The sequence below is a fragment of the Elephantulus edwardii genome, unplaced genomic scaffold (genome assembly GCF_000299155.1).
Source record: "Elephantulus edwardii isolate Elephantulus edwardi_28Jun2011 unplaced genomic scaffold, EleEdw1.0 scaffold00050, whole genome shotgun sequence".
Classification (NCBI taxonomy): domain Eukaryota; kingdom Metazoa; phylum Chordata; class Mammalia; order Macroscelidea; family Macroscelididae; genus Elephantulus; species Elephantulus edwardii.
The window spans coordinates 16,753,575-16,771,189 of record NW_006399800.1 but is presented as its reverse complement, the minus strand read 5'-3'; the positions used below and the strand labels follow the sequence as shown (position 1 = coordinate 16,771,189).

General features: G+C 37.2%; 1 protein-coding gene across 1 annotated transcript in view; it reads right to left on the bottom strand.

Annotated features, from left to right (window-relative positions):
• TMEM232 (transmembrane protein 232) overlaps nucleotides 1-17,615 on the bottom strand; it is a 480,401-nt gene that overhangs the window by 410,796 nt on the left and 51,990 nt on the right. The window contains exon 3 of the mRNA XM_006886706.1: nucleotides 230-341. Within this exon, the coding sequence (XP_006886768.1) occupies nucleotides 230-341 (112 nt within the window). The remainder of the gene's footprint in view (nucleotides 1-229; nucleotides 342-17,615) is intronic.

The following is a 17,615-nucleotide window of genomic DNA, read 5'->3' as shown; positions in this document are numbered from 1 at the left end:
TGGGCCTAGTGGTAAGGAGTTGCATTACCAAACAAACACAGGTAGATGCCTAGCAGTAAGGAGTTGTGCTGTCAAACCAAAGGCAGGTAGTTTGAATTCACTTCTAACTCCATCGGAGAAAGATGCATAATCTCATGTATGATGTACAATCGGTGAAAACCTGCTGGAGGGTCAGGTATAAGTCGTTTCTGATTCTGTGCCACATAAAATATATTAGAATATACATTACCTTACATCGAAGTATATATCCTCTTATTTTTTTCTTTAAATATTCCTCTTCTTTTAGGTGTTGTGTAAAGTTGTATTTCAAGATGATTTCTCTTGTGATTGAAACTGATGATCTAAATAAAAATAAATAATTATAACTATCAGTTCCAATGTTTAATTTATCAAATTGCAGCAGGTAAATATGATCTTCCAGAAAGGGTGTTTTGCCTTTCAATAGGAATATTTCATAAAATAAATGCATAAATAAAACAGAAAAATAAAACTAATAATAGCAGGCCTTCTGCTTTTACCCATTTATCTTGTCATTTTCTTGAACTGAAGAACAGTTTTCATGAAGATAAAGACCTTTTTTTATTTTCTTTTTGGAGGATAAAACAAAAAGAAAGTAAGAAATTTATGGCTGCAAAAAGGCTAGCTAGTACTTTCTTCATAGGTAAAATGTAAAATAGCTTCTGTTATATTGAAAACTTACATGTTTTCTCAAATGAATCAGTGTGGGCTAAATTTAAGTTAAACCTCTATTCCACCTACACAAATAGTGTTAGTCTAACCATGGCTGAGTGAAGTGAGCAAGAGGAAATAGCCCGAGAAGAGGGAATGTGCAGCCAGATTGCCTCTGTATTTAGAAGCTGTGAGAAAGACAGTGGCATTATTTGACCTAATTTTTAACAGAATTACATCTGCTACTGTGTTGAGAACTGAAAGATGGAAGAGACTGGAAAGTGGGGAATAGTGTATGGTAACAGGAGGAGCTTAAATGAGAGACAATGGTGGAGTGGATCAGGATTTTAGCAATTTAAATAGAAGAAATTGGACAATGGATTTTTTTTACATTAAATACAGTCAACTTGGCTAACAAACCAGAAATGAGATCTGAGGGAAAGAAAGGAATTATTATTAGAGGAGTATGTTTAGGGTGAGGGTAGCATATAAACTCAGTATTTTTCATAGTATTTTTGAGATGACCATTCCCATTTTAGTAGAGACATATACTAGATATTTGGACATATGATCATGAAATTCAGGAAAATATTTTAGCTTTGTTGTTAGGGTCTGTTGAGTCAACCATCACGCATACAAATAATGTATCTGAACCTATCTCATTCTCAGTGATATACTTGAGTCCAATGTTACCATCAGTGTATCAATCCATCTCATTGAGTGTCTTCCCTTCTTTCTATAACTTTTCACCTTACCAAACATGATATCCTATTCTAAGGACTGGCCTCTCCAACAACATGTCCAAAATATATGAGACAAAGCTTCACCATCCTTGCCTCCAAAGAGCAACTGTTGTTGCATTTTCTACAAGACATATTTGTCTGTTCTTTTTCCAGTACATTAGATATTTGCTACACTTCTCCAACATCACAACTCAAACATACTGACTCTTCTTCATTATACGTTAGATGTGTCAATATTTTAATCATTGACATACATACCCTTTAAAGCCTTGTGAATGAATAGAATTCCACAAGACGATTATAGAAAGAGTTGGCATGTATTTAAAACAAAAATAAGACAAGTAAGTTGAAGACATACACAGAGAATGACTAATCATAATGATGTATCAAGAACTTAAGAAAGATATGAGTTCAAATGAGGAACAGAAAATAGATAGTCGATATACTAAACATACTCTTTGTGATCACAAAATTATTGGAGTTAATACATTAAAAGTCAAGTCTGGAAACATTTTTTAAGGTCTACCATTCATTTTGAGTGTATCATACTGCACTGTCTTATAAGTAGATGAGATATTTAATATTATGACACCAGTATTTCAAATCTCAATCATGTCACCCATCATGGACAGTTTCAGTGGCATTATCAAAGTAAGACAGACTAAGAAGTAGGATTGACTACCCGCTACTGAAATAATTGGTCAATAAAACTTTCTGAAGATCAAACAAAGTATGTCTGACATACTGCCCCGCAGGTTGGAATATACTCAAAATAAGATCCAGGAAATGGTTGAATAGTCAAGGTAGAATCAACTTTAATAACATAGGAGGAATAAAGCTTTCAGCCAATAAAGGATCTTTATTTAATCAAAATAAGGAAAAAATAGCTTTACATCCATTAATAATGATAATGTGTTTTGCATAAAATATAAAAATTGGCAAGTCGTAAAAAAATGAAATTGAATGTATAAAGGTCAATACCCAAGGCTATGTTGTTGTTGTTGGTAGGTCCTACAGAGTCAAGTACAACTCAGAGTGACTCTATGAACAACAGATATGAATCTTGTCCTAACCTGTGCCGTCCTCACCATCTCTGAAACACATAGCCCATTGTTGCAGTCACCATGTCAATCTTTCTTGACAGGTGCTTTCCCCTTTTTTGCTGACCCTCCATCCTACCAAATATGACATCCTTTTCCAAGGAATAGCCTCTTCCAGCAACATGTCCAAAGTGTGAGAGATGAAGCTTTGCCATTCTTGTCTCTATAGAGCACTCTGGCTGCACTTTTCCAAGACATAGCTTAGTAGTCCATGGGATACACGATGCTTTTCTCCAGCACCACAGCTCAAAGGCATCAATTCTTCATCTGTCATCCTTATTCATTGTCCAGCTCTCATATGTATAAGTAAAGGGATAAAACCATGCCCTGAATCAGATGTAACTTAGTTTTCAAACAGATATCATTGCTCTTCAGTATTTTGGAGAGATCACTGACAGAGGACTTGCCCAAAGCAATACGTTTCCTTATCTCTTGACTGCTGGTACCAAAGATGGCAAAGGTTGATCCAAGCAAAATTAGGTTTCAATCCTTTCTACATTTATTATGATGTTGCCCACTGGCCCAATGGTAAGGACCTTTATGTCTTTAACACATGCATATATGTTGTATAACACATATTCTTTCTCCATCTATCATGATATTGCCCCCGGCCTGGTGGTAAGATGTTAAGTTCCAATCTTAACATAGTATAGAGATATAAAAGAATCTTTCCACTGGGCCAGTGGGCACAGTAAGTTTAAGCAAGAAAGTTATGTCATCTGTAGTAGGTAGGTCGTTGATGTGACTTCCCCCAATCCTGATGCTACATTCTTTTTCATAGAGTTCAGCGTCACAAATTATTTGCTGTCAGCATACAGACTGAATAGGTATGGAGAAAGGATACAACCCTCATGAACACCCTTCCCAACTTTAAACCATACAATGAGTCCTCGTTCCATCTTGACAATAGTTTCTTGGTCTAGGTATGGATTTCATATGAGTACAATTAAGTGTTCAAAGATTCCCATTCTTCTCAATATTAGCCACAGTTTGTCTTAGTGAGGTGAAATTAAATGGACAATCATACAGTAAATTCTGCTGAAAATAGCATATTGAAATGGAATACATTTTTTGTCAGAAAAAAGAAATTTAAGATCTATCCTGAACTATAATGTTGCCAGAGTAGGAAAATATCCATACATGTAAAAGGAAAACTATTTAACACAACTGTTATTCAAATTTTTAAACCCACCAATAAAGTTAAAGATGAAGAAATTGAGGATTTTTACCAATTTTTGCAACTTAAAATTGATGACTTGTGCAAACAAGATGCATTACTAATATTTGGTGACTGGATTGCAAAAGATGACAGTAAGAAAAGATTGACGGTTGAAAAATATGGCCTTGGTGACAGAAATGTGGCTAGAGATCTCAGAATAGAATTTTGTAAGACTGATCAAGGATAAGCAATCATCTCTTATGCAATTTTCTGCCTCTGCAAACCCACTGGATGGTCAGCAACAGATTGGTTCAGACTCAATAGGTCATATCAGTAATAGTAGCAATCACAGGATAAGGCAAGGTACAGAACCATTATTTAGAAGGTTAAGAGTTGTAGTTGACTCAACAACACCTAGCAACAAAAATAAGATTTTAAAAAAACAATAAAATTATTTATTCATTACAAACACCTTCAAAAATAAACCAAAAACATTCAAGTGAATAGCATTGGGCGAAATACATAAGACTTAAGCAAATTACACCTATGGAAAGAGAATGGAGAAAAGGTTAAAAATCATCAGAGAGAACAAGCCCAAGAGCAAACACTCCTTTCATGAAAATTCAGTATAAAGTTCCAGAAAATTAAAGTAGGTTCAAGCAAGCACAATACCATGAGCATATCCCACGTAAATTTCAAGATCATCTCAAAAACATAGTTGATGACTTGAATATTAACAAATGAAAACCAGGCCAGTTGTGGATGGCATTAAGGAAATCACACATGAACAAAAACCAAAATGTCATCAAAAAGCAAGCAATAACCAAATTAAGTATAGACAAAAATCTGAAACATTCTCTACAACTTAGAAAACCTACAGTAAAATGTAAAAAATTCAGGAAATAAGAGCATAGAACAGAAGACTTCAAGCATAGACTTAAGAAAATAAGGCAAATTATTATCATACAATTCATACAATTTGGTAATCCAGAGTTAGAAAACAAACAAACAAACAAAAAACCAAACATAAACCCCAAAGAACATGTTCACTATTTTTCAAGCTGAAATGACTGAAGAAAACATTTAAACCTCACAATATTGAAACATTCAAAAAAAATCAAATTATATATTTCATTGGGAAAAATATTAAATGTCATAAAAAGCATCAAAAGATGATGAATAATCAGAGTGATGATTGTGGTTGTTGGTGTTATGTGCTGTCAAGTCGCCTGCGACTCATAGTGAGCCTATGTACAACAGCCCAAAAGTTTTCTCTATCCTGGGCCAATCTTATTGTCTCCAACACACCTACCACCATTACCCCAGTGACTGAATTAATCCACTGTCCCTTCACTCTCCCAAGCATGACATCCGTCTCCAAGGACTGATCCTGCCTTGCAACATGTCCAAAGTATGTCAGACGAAGCTTCAGAATCCTTGCCTCCAAGGAGAAGCCTGGCTTCACCCTCTCCAGGACGAACTTGTTTGTTCTCCTAGCAGTCCACGGTATATTTAATACTCTGTTCCAGCACCACAGCACAAAGGCATCAACTTTCCTTCTATCATCCCTAGTCATTTTCCAGCTCTCTGATGCATAGCAAATAATTGCAAAGACCACAGCCTGCGCCAGGTGCAACTTATGACTGACATCATTGCTCTTCAGTACTTTGGAGAGGTCTCTGAGAGCAGACTTTCCCAATGCAATTCGTCTTTTAATTTCCTGGCTACTGGTACCAAAAGTGTTGACTGAAGAGTCAAGCAAATGGAATCTGTCACAATCTTAATCTCTTCACCATCTATCATGATGCTATCAATTGGCCCAATGGTGAGAATCTTTGTTTTATTGATGTTGATCTTCAATCCACATTGAAGGCTGAAGTCCTTGACTTTCTGCAGCAAATGCTTCAGGTCCTCCTCAGTTTCAGCAAGCAGGGTTGTGTCATCTGCATACCACAGATTGTTGATAAGTCCAATCCTGATGCCACACTTCTCCTCACAGAGCCCAGCCTCCCGGATAATCTATTTTGCATATAGATTGAAAAGGTTATGGAGAAAGGACACATTCTTGAAGTGCACCCATTCAGTGTTTCCTTGCTCTGTTCTGATGACTGCCTCCTGGTCCAAGTACAGGTTTCGCATAAGTACAATCAAGCGTTCTGGATTCCCATTCCTCTTAAAGTTAGTCACAGTTTGTTGTGATCCACACAGTCAAAAGCCTTTGTATAGTCAATGAAACACAGATAGACATTTCTCTGGTACTCTCTGCTTTCAATCCAGATCCATCTGACATTAGCAGAATGATGGTACCAAAAAAATTAATTAATTAATTCATGATAAATTATTTCAGGAAGAAGCACATGACCAAGAATCAATGACACTAAAGGAAGAAATCCAAGTTTCACTGAAGGCATTGACAAAAAAACAGGCCTCAGGAACTTTCAGAATATCAATCAAGATGTTTCAACAAATGAATGCACAAGAAGCACTCATTTGTCTATGGCAAGACATTTGAAAGATAGCTAGTTGGCCAATTCACTGGAAAGGGGGGGGGCAGGAAAATCAATATTTGTTTCCATTTGAAAGAAAAGTTATAACACAGAATGCATAAATAATCAAACTTTACTACCACACAAGTAAAATCTTGGTGAAGATAATCCTAATAATGTTCGAGCAGTTCAGAAAAAGGATTTGGAACAAGAGATTATTCCTGATGTCAACTAGATCTGAAATAAAAGCATAATGTAAAACACTATCTGTATTTTATTGACTAGGCAAAGGCATTGCACAAATAATGAAAAATTATAACTAGCATTGTGAAGAATAAGAATTTCAGAGCACTTAATTGTGCTCATTTGGAACCTGTATATAGGCCAACCAGAAGTCACTGGAACAGGAAAATTATGTCTCAGAGTTGTAACCTCTCCTTATACATTTTCAATCTGCATGCTATGCAAATAATTCAAATTCATGAACCTGGACCATAGTAAGAAGGAAATGGTTGCAGGATTAGAAGAGGACTCATTAACAAACCTCAATATGTAGATGATACTGTCTTGTTTGCTGAAAGTGAAAAAAAAATTCTGAAGTAAATACTAAAGAATAACTGTCCTCAACACTAAGACAGAAAAGCCCCCAATAACCTCATAACTACACCAATAACCAACATTATAATAAATTAAGAAAAGACTGAACTGAAAAACAATGCATATGAACTTTGTAAGTAAACCAATATAAAATAAAAATTGTAATAAATAAATAAATAAGAAATCCTTAAGAATGTAAAAAGGAATTTTATTTTATTTTTATGCAAAATGAGCATTCATGGAAGCTCTACTCAATGTATTGCCTTCAAGTCAGAACCGACTCAAAGCTAACCCTCTAGCATGTTGTTAGAGGCTATAAATCACAAGCAAGAAGCTTGCTCATCTTTCTCCCAATGTGAAGATGGTAGATACAAACCACCTTCCTTTAGGTTGTTAGCAAAGAACCATGAACACAGGAGTGAAGTAATCAAGTGATAAATTGCATGGGCAGATACTGGCTTGCTACAAAAACCTCTTTAGAAGGATAAAGAACAAAGATGACACTTTGATGTCAAAGGTGCACCTACGCAATCTATGATATTTTAAATCACCTCGTATTCATATAAAACTTAAATAATGAACAGGGATATGAAAGAAGAATTAATGTCAGGATTGTGGAATAGGCAAAGAATACTAAATAAATCATGGATTTCTAAAGGAACATGTAAATCTTTGTCAGAAGCAGAGTATCCAGAATGCCACTCAAAGAAGCAGGTGACAAATCTCCATCTCTCATATCTCAAGCATGTTATTAGAAAGGGCCAAGTGCTGTAAGAAATCTTAATAATTGGCTTTCTTAGCCTTCACTGGGGAAATGATCTCCAGATGCATTAACTGGAAATACGTGGTCCTGCAAATAACCAACAACTGTGGGATCAATATAAAAGAGCACTCTCCCCTCTGTGGGGTGTATGAAAACACCACAACAGTAGGAGCAACACAACTGTGTTAACTCAGCCCTAGTCTGCTTGAGGATGAGAAGTTGTCTGGACTGAGAAATCATATACAGTGAACATCCAGCTGTATCCAACCTGGCCCATTGCTCACCAGTTGCTACAAAACACCAGCCTGCATAACCACAGTTATGTGAGTCATTCTCTTTATGGGTCTGAGTTTCTGAAGCATCTCTTAGCAAATTACTGAGGTCATAGAGGAACTTGGGAAACTGAGCCACAGTTGACACTGTTAATGTCAGAAATTATGCATTTACACAGCCGGTTAGTTATTTGGGACTATGTTGTCTGAGACTTCTTAGAAATAGTCTGCTATTACAAATAATACAAACAAGCCAGTATCCTGGAAAGGATGCCATGCTTGGTAAAGTAAGCTGCTAATGAGAAGAAGACCCTCAAACAGATGTTGTTGTTGTTGTTGTTGTTATGTGCCGTTGCGTCCCCTGCGACTCATAGCGACCCTATGTACAACAGCCCTAAACTCCGCTCTGTCCTGTGCCAATCGCACTGTCTCTGATACTCCCATCCCGATTATCCCAGTCACTGAATCAATCCATCTCATAGAGGGCCTTCCCCTCTTACGCTGTCCCTCCACCCTCCCAAGCATGATATCCCTCTCCAAGGACCGGTCTCTCCTCACATGTCCAAAGTATGTTAGACGGAGCCTCAGAATCCTTGCCTCCAAGGAGCCACCGGTTTAACCCTTTCCAGGACAAATCTGTTTGTTTTCCCAGCAGTCCATGGTATTCTCAATACTATTCTCCAGCACCACAACTCAAAGGCATCCATTCTCCTTCTATCCTCCTTGGTCATTGTCCAACTCTCTGATGCATAACAGGTGATTGCAAAGACCATGGCCTGTATCAGATGCACCTTAGTCTCCAGAGAGACACCATTGCTCTTCAGTACTTTGGAGAGGTCCCTAACAGCAGACTTTCCCATGGCAATGTGCCTTTTAATTTCCTGGCTGCTTGTGCCAAGAGTGTTGACTGTGGAGCCAAGCAAACTAAAGCTGTGTACAATCTCAATCTCTTCACCATCCATCCTGATACTGCCAATTGGTCCAGTGGTGAGAATCTTGGGCTCAAACACAGCAATGATTATCAGGGTGGCACAATCAGGACAGAGGGTTATTTTGTTTTGTTTTGTTTTGTTTATATTTTATGCATGGTAACTATGAGTCAGAACCAAATCAGTTGTACTTGACACCAACAAATTTTCAGAAGTTCATGGCAAGACTTTCCTTTGAAGCTTTCCTTAGTCTGGAGATCAAACTGAAATCTGTCTGTCATGCTAGTATTTAAAAGACCTGTGTTATAGCTTTAAGCATTGTAAAAAAAAAAAAACACATAAGCCACATCAGCAGGAAAAAGTAATAGTTGAGTGTGTTCTCATCTGACACTTACAGTTTAATCCACTTATAGTTTAATCACAGTGCACCTAATCCATTCATAATATGTTGTTGTTTGGTGGCCTCAATATAGCACAAACCATATTTACCACAAACAAAGGTTCTAATAACATGATTGAAATTCCATTTTTATTAGGAGCAGAGTAACTAGAAAATGAAGATATATTTGTTGATTAAAAGCAGAAAATGTATTTTTCATTCCTTATCTAAAGACTTTATACACTTATTAGTCCATGCAGAAATTCTAATTTATTCCAGTATTGCGCTCTTAAAAAAAATGCTGCTATAAACATTTCTGTAAATGTTCCCTAAATGCATATGTGAGCATGTTTCTATTCACTATATATCAAGGAGTAAGATTGCTGAGTAAGTAGCTAAGTTTCTCTTTAACCTTGGTACATAAAAACCAAACAATTTCCAAGGTTATACAAATGTACAACTCCACAAGATTATAAACAGTCTTGTTACTCCAAGCAAAAATTGAAGGAATCACTGAATTATAAACAAGGGCTACAAATGGGCAAAAAACACTTGAAATTATATTCAAACTAATAAAAAAAGAAATTTAAATTAAAACTGCAATTTACAACTAAATTTTTGAAATGTAAAGGTTAAAGGAATTACACTCTTGGAAATTTTATGCCATTCTCTACAGATGATATTAAAGTTATTTTGGACTCTTCATATGGTGTGAACCTATGTATATAAGGTATTATCGAATTAAATCTGAATCAGCAAAAGATGCTACCTACAACTGAAGAAGACCTTGCCAAATCCTCCACCTTCATTATAATTACTCCTGTACATTAACTATCGCAATTCATTTCCTTAGAGTTTTCCTTTCTTTTGCTTATTCTACACTTTACCAAGTTTAATGTCTGTTTCAAAGGACTGGCCTCCAATGATAACATGCCAAAAGGTATGAAATAAAGTCTCACCATTCTTGGTTCTCAAAATCATTCTGTTTGAACTTATTCTACCAAAATAGATTGATTGTATAATCAATATTCTTTGTCAAATGACAATTCAATGGCCATCTTGCACTGAGGAGCTATTCCTTGGACAAGAATATCATGCCTGAAAAGGTAGAAGGAAGACCAGCGAGAGAGAGGAAGACCCTCAATGAGATGGACTGACATGGTAAATGCAGGAACAAGCACAATATGTCAGAGAAGATGAAGATGGCACAGAATACGACATGGTTTATATCTGTTGTTCACAAGGTCGCTATAAATCATACTCAGTGACATATAACAACAACACTTCTTCTTTAGTCTTCCTTATTCACTTTACAACTTTCATATGAAAATGACAGGTTGAAAATACTGTGGTTTGAATCAGGTGTACCTTTTCTCTCCAAGTAAAGTCTTCGATCATTGATATTTTAAAAAGGTCCTTGCAAAAGATTTTCCAAATGCAACACATCATTTGACTTCTTGACTGCTACTTCCATGGGTGTTGATTATAGATCAAAGTAAAAGGAAATCTCTAATAATTTCAATTTTCCCCCATTTTCATTATTTAAGCAAACTATTCATGTCTCCGTATTGCAATTCAGTTCTTTTAGTTTGAGAAATGCCAAATGAGTTCTTCTCTTTTTTCCTTTCCAATTCTAGGTCTTTGCACATTCCATTATAATTCTGTTGCAGGCATTTTCAGTGGTCTTACTGGTGGTCTTTTCAATCACTTGAAATATGGCTGAGATCTAGACAATGAATAAGGATGACAGAAGTATTGATGTCTTTGAACATCAGTGTTGGAGAAGAGTACTGAATAACTCATAGACTTCCAAAAAACAAACAGATATGTCTTGAAGAATGTACAGCCACAGACTATATTGTGGGGATGACACAGGATAGGATACGGTTCAGAACTGTTGTTCATAGGGTTGCTATAAGTTATACTTGACTCAACTATACCTAACAACAACAACAACCAGACTATTACGGGTCTAGTTAGGATGATTTTAGTTTTGTATTGAAGCGAAATCCATACTGAAAGCTCTAGCATTTAATCTTTATCAATTAAGTGTTTTAAATCTTTTTCATTTTCAGGGAGCAAAGTTTTACTCACAGGTTGTTGATGAGTCTTCCTCTGATCTCATGGCTGTTTTCTTATTCATTCAGCTCAAATTCATTGGTTATGTGTAAAGCATGCTAAAAGTAAACAACCTTAACGCACACCTTTCCCTATTTTAAACTGTTCTCTTGCTTTGATCTAATAACTTTCTATGTGCAGGTTCCAAGTGAGAAATTAAGTATTATTAAATTGCTATACTTTGGACACATATTTTCATTAGGTGCCATTCAGTCTACTACAACTCATGTTGTTGTTGTTATGTTCCATTGAGCTGCCTGCAACTCATAACAATGCTATATAAACAGGGTCTGAAGCCTGCCCTATCCTGAGCCAGTCTCACTGACTCCAACAAACCTACCCCCACCATTACCCAAGTTACTGTGTCAATCCATCTCATCGGAGGTCTTCCTCTCCTGAACTGTCCCTCTACCTTTCCAAGCATGATGCCCTTCCCCAAAGACTGGTACCTCCTAACCAACATGCTACATGTGAGATAGAACTTCAAAATCCTAGCCTCCAAGGAGAAACTTGGTTTCATCCTCTCCAACACAGATCTGTTTGTTCTCTTGACAGTCCATGTACTTGGATCAGGAAGCAGTCCTTAGAACACAGAAAGGAACCACTGCATGGTTCAAAATCAGGAAAGGAGGGTGTCAGGGATGTGTCCTGTCTCCATACCTTTTCAATCTAAATGTGGAGCACAGATAATTCAGGAGGTTGAGTTTTATGAGGAGGAGCGTGGCATCAGAATTGAAGGAAAACTCTTCAACAACCTGCAATATGCAGATGACTACAACTCAGAGTGAACCTATAAACCATAGATCTGAACCTATCCTGTCCCATTCTTACAATCTCCAACACACATGAGTCCATAGTACAGGCACTGTTTCAATTCATCTTGATGAAGGGACTTCCTCTCTGTCTCTGAATCTCCACCTTTCCCACTGTGGTGTTAAGGGTTTATTGTTCAAATACATTAACTTACTTTGCCACGTGGATGGGCAGGAATATGCAAATATGGTGTGTTAGCTTATCCATAAGGGGATTGGTTAATTTCACCATTAAATTGAGCAGAACCAGTAGCAGAATCAGAAGATCTTCTCAACCATCAAAGAAGTAATAGAAAACAACATGTTCTTCTGGACCAAAGATTCTTTTTCAGCAGCTAGGCCTATGGCAACAGTCACTGTTGAAACAGAGGACCAGAGATCCAACATGATAGGGGTATGATCTTGGGACCCTTCATAGAACCAGAGCTAAGAGCCTTTGAACAAGTCTGTTGGGCAACTGGAGGTCTAGAAGTTGGGGGGAAATGTAGGGAAGCAGAGCCATAATCAAGAGGGCTGAAAACTAAAACACTGTTCTAAAACCATGAGGCTCAAGGCTGAGCAAGGCACTTGCAAGCACACTGCAGAAGCTGTCAAGACAATATTCTCCTACTAACCTGAATTATAGACTTTTGACTTCCTCAGTGTGATTCTGTGTGGTCTTGGAACTATCGCATCGGATTTTGGACCCCATATACCAGTAATATTAGTGTTGGGATGAGTAGGAAAAGGTGCGAGTGTGTGGGTAATATGTTGGACCTCATGGCAATTGGTTTTGTGTTACTGATGTTATTGATGGGAACAGTTTCCCTTTGCGAAGTTGGTATTGGGCAGATATAGCTATCCCCACATGGTTCTTGCCCCTTTTGCACCCACCATGATATTTTTGACTAAGGATTGTTTGCTCCACCACATGCCCCAAGTATATGAAATAAAGTTTTATCATCCTTGCTTCTAAGGAGAACCTTCCTTTTACTTCCTCCGGCGAAGGAGAGGAAGACCTTCGATGAGATGGATCGATTCTGTGACTGGAGCAGTAGGAATAAGTGCATTTGAGATGGCTAGGTTGGCACAGGATAGAAGAGCATTTAGAGCTCTTGTACATAGGGTTGCTATGAGTCGCAAATGACTCAATGGTACATAACAACAACAAGATAGACTTGTATGTTCTTATGATAGTCCATGGAATATTCAATACTCTTCTCCAACACATGAATTCTTATACTGTCATCCTAACTCATTGTCCAACTTTCAAGTGCATAGGAAGCAACTGGAAATACTATGGATAGATCAGAAATACCCTAGTCTTTAAACTGATATCATTACTGTACAGTACTTTGGTGAGAACTTTGCAGCATATTTTCCCAATAGATACATCTTTTAATTTCCAGATTTACCATTTGTATGTGAGCATTGTATTTGTTGTTGTTAAGTGCCACTGAGTTAAGTACCACTATAGTCTCCCTATGAACAACAAATCTGAACCCAGTTGTATCCTATGGTATCCTCTTCATTCATGACATACTTAAGCTCACCATATTAGTCACTATGTCAATCCATCTGTTTGAGGATTTTCTTCTCTTTTGCTGAGCCTCCACCTTTCTAAACAAGGTATTATTTTCTAAGAAATAGCCTCTCCTAACAACATACCCATGGTATATTAAAAACTCTTCTCCAGCACCATAGTTCAAAGGCATCAATTCTCTTTCTATCATCCTTAGTCACTGTCCAGCTCTCTGATCCATAGCAAGCAATTGCAAAGACTATGGCCTGGATCAGGTGCTCCTTAATCTCTAGACTGTAATCTTGCTCTTCAGTACTCTGGAGAAGTCCCTGACATCTGACTTTCCCAATGCAATTTGTCTCTCGATTTCCTGGCTGCTGGTACCAAGAGTGTTGAATGTGGAGCCAAGCAAACTAAAGCTGGTAATAATCTCAATCTATTCACCATTCATCATGATGCTGCCAATTGGCCCAGTGGTGAGAATATTTGTTTTCTTGATGTTGAGCTTCAATCCATATTGAAGATTGCAGTCCTTGACCTTCTGCAGCAAGTGCTTCCACTCCTCCTGAGTTTCAGCAAGCAGGGTTCTCAATTCTCTTCCACAGCTCTATATGTCTGTCATTGTACCCATACCATGCGGTTTTGGTTACTACCCATGTATAGTAGGTCTCGAGGTCTGGGAGTGCTATGCCTCTCACTTCATTTTGGTTTCTCAGAAGTGTTTTCCTTATTTGATGTCTCTTGCCTCTCCAAATAAACCTGACAATATCCTTTTCAATCTCCTTGAAAAATGAATTTGGTATCTGGATTGGGATTACACTGAACATGTAGACTGCTTTTGGTGAGACTGTCATTTTCACAATAATGAGTCTTCCACAAACAGGGCATATTTTTCCATTTCTTTAGTTCTTCTATTGTGTCTTATAGATATGTTCTGTAGTTTTCTTTATAGAGGTCTTTAGTATCTCTAGTTAGGTTCCCTCTTAAATATCTCAATTTATGATTGTCTATTATAAATGGTATTGTTTTCTTGGTTTCCTTCTCTGAGTTATCTTTGTTACAGTAGAAGAACCCCCTTGACTATTACTCTTATAACCTGTCACTCTACTAAACTGTCCTACTGACTCTAACAGTTTATGTTGAGTCTTTGGGGTTTTCTGTACACACTGATATCATCTGCATACAGTGATAGTTTAACTATCTCTTTGCCGATCTGGATGTCTTTTATTTCCTTCTCTTGTACTAACAAGCACTTTCAATATAATATTGAATAGAAGTGGTGACAGTGGGAATCCTTATCTGATCCCTGTTTGTGAGGAAAATGCATTTAGTCTTCATTGAGAACGATTGTTGGCTCTTTGGTTTTGAATATATTCTTATCACTGTATTGAGGAAATTCCTTTTTATTCCAATTTGTCTTTAAAAGGAAGGGGTTTGGGATTTTGACAAATGCCTTTTCTGCATCAATTGCTAAAATCATATGGCTCTTGTTATTTGCATTGTTGACATGGTTAATTATGTTGACTGTTTTTCTTATGTTGAACAATCCTTGCACACCTGTTATGAATCCCACTTGGGCATTGTGAACTATTTTTTTTTTTTTTTGGATTCTCTTGGCTAGGATTTCATTAAGAACATTTTGCATGTATATTGATGAAACGTATCGTCTGTAGTTTTCTTTCTTGGTAATATCTTTGCCTGGTTTTAGTATTAGGGTTATGCTTGTTTCATAAAATCACTTTGGAAGTGTTCCCTTTTTTTTTCCAATGTTTTTAAATAATTTAAGTAGAATTGGTGATAGATCCTCTCTGAATGTTTGGTAGAATTCAGCTGTGAAGCCATCTGTTCCAGGACTTTTTTATTGGGAAGTCTATTTTATGACCTTTTAGATTTCTTCTTTTGTGATGGGTCTGCTCAAGTGTTCTCTATCTGTCATGAGTAGGGCATGAGTTTCGAGAAATTTGTCCATTTCCTCTATGGTTTCTAATTTATCAGAGTATAGCTTTTCATAGCATTCTGATATTATCTGTTTAATTTCATCTAGTTCTGTTTCGATGTCAACTCTATCATTTATTGAGTTATCCAGGAATTCTCTTTTTTACCTCATGTTAAGTTTGCCAAAGTTTTGTCAATTTTATTGACCTTTTTGAAAAACCAGCTTCTGTTCTTATTGATGGTTTCAATTGTTTTTCTGTTTTCTGTCTCATTGATTTCAGCGCTTGTCCTTTTTTTTTTTTTCTTCTGGAGGCTGTAGGAACTCTCCAAGGACCAGTCCTTGGAGAGGGGCATCATGCTTGGGAGGGTGGAGGGACAGCGCAGGAGGGGAAGGCCCTCTATGAGGTGGATTGATTCCACCTGGGATAATGGGGATGGGTGTGTCGGAGACAGTGTGATTGGCACAGGACAGAGCGGAGTTTAGGGCTGTTGTACTCAGGGTCGCTATGAGTTGCAAGCGACTCGATGGCACATAACAACAACAACAGAGGCTGTAGATTTAGATCGTTGTTCTTTTTTCTATTTGGTGAAGGTGTTGAGTTAGATTTTTAATTTTTCTCCTCTCTCTCTGTGTTAGTGGGGTGGGGCTCCCCGATTAAAACAAGCTTGGAAAGAGGAGTGGCATCCACTTCCATAATAGCTTGCCTCAGGAAACCCTATGAACCTGGAGAGAGGATGAAAAGCACCCAAGCATTGAGGACTATCCTTCATAAGGTCGCGATGAGTAGCCTGCGACTCGAACTCTCTCTCTCTCTCTCCCTCTCTCTCTCTCTTTCTCTCTCTCTCTCTGTGTCTATTGTTAGGAACTGCCCCCTGAGGACTTCCTTACCTGTATCCAGGAGGTTTTGGTATGTTGTAATTTTCATTTGTTTCAAAGAACTTTAAAATTTCATTCTCAATTTCTTTTATAAGCCAAATTCCGTTCTAGCAAAGAGTTACTCAGTTTCCACATGGATGGTTTTTGTAAGCTTTACACTTCTGTGATTAATTTCTAGTTTTATGGCATTGTGATGTGGGAAGATACTGTGTACTATTTCAATATTTTTTACTTTGTTGAGGCTAGCTTTGTCTCCTACTATATAATTAATTGTGGAGAACGTACTATGTACACATGAGAAGAAAGTGTACTGAGGTTTATTTAGGTGCAGTAACCTGAATATATCCACAAGGTTGAGTTGGCTGATTGTATAATTTAGATCTTCTGCATCTTTGTTGAGATTCTTTTGAGTTGACCTATCCTTTGGTGATAATGGTATGTTGAAGTTTCCTACCACTGTTGTGTTGTTCTCTATTTCTTTCTTCTATTAACCATTGTTTTATGTATTATGTAGGTCTATAATTTGGTGCATAAATGTTGACCAAGGTTATGTTTTCTTCATCCATTGTACATTTAATCATTATATAGTGCCCTTCTTTATCTTTTATGATGGTTTTCATTCTGAAGTCTGTTTTATATTGATTTACTTACAAAATTCGTATATATTGTTTTTCACACCAATATTTCCTCTTTCCCTTACCCACCCTTCCCTCCACCCATCAAATTGTGGACCCTATGATTATGCATCCTCCAATTTGCCTATCATCACCCCTCTGTTTCTCCCTCCCCACTTGAATCCTCATACTTGTTCTACAATAATGGTCTTATACAGTATTTGTCTTTATGGGAGTGAGTTAGTTCACTTACCATAATGCTCTCCAGTACCTACCAAGTTAATAGTAATTTACAAAATCATTGCTCCTGTGTGCTTCTTAGTATTCCATTGTGTGAATGTACCATAATTTCTCAATCTATCATGGTTGGACATTTGAAGGCTGTAAAAGTTGATTTTCCGTGGAAAGCATTTAAATTCCTCCTCACTTACGGCAAGCAAGATATCTAAACTGAATAAGGCAGGTCATTGATGAATCTTCACTACTCCTGAAGCCACATTCTTCTTCTTAGAATCTAGTTTCTCAACTGACATCCAAGCAGATATATGCACATCCATGTTTATCGCAGCCCTGTTCACAATAGCAAGGAGTTGGAAACAACCCAGGTGCCCATCAACAAACGAATGGGTAGAGAAGCTGTGGTATATTCACACAATGGAAT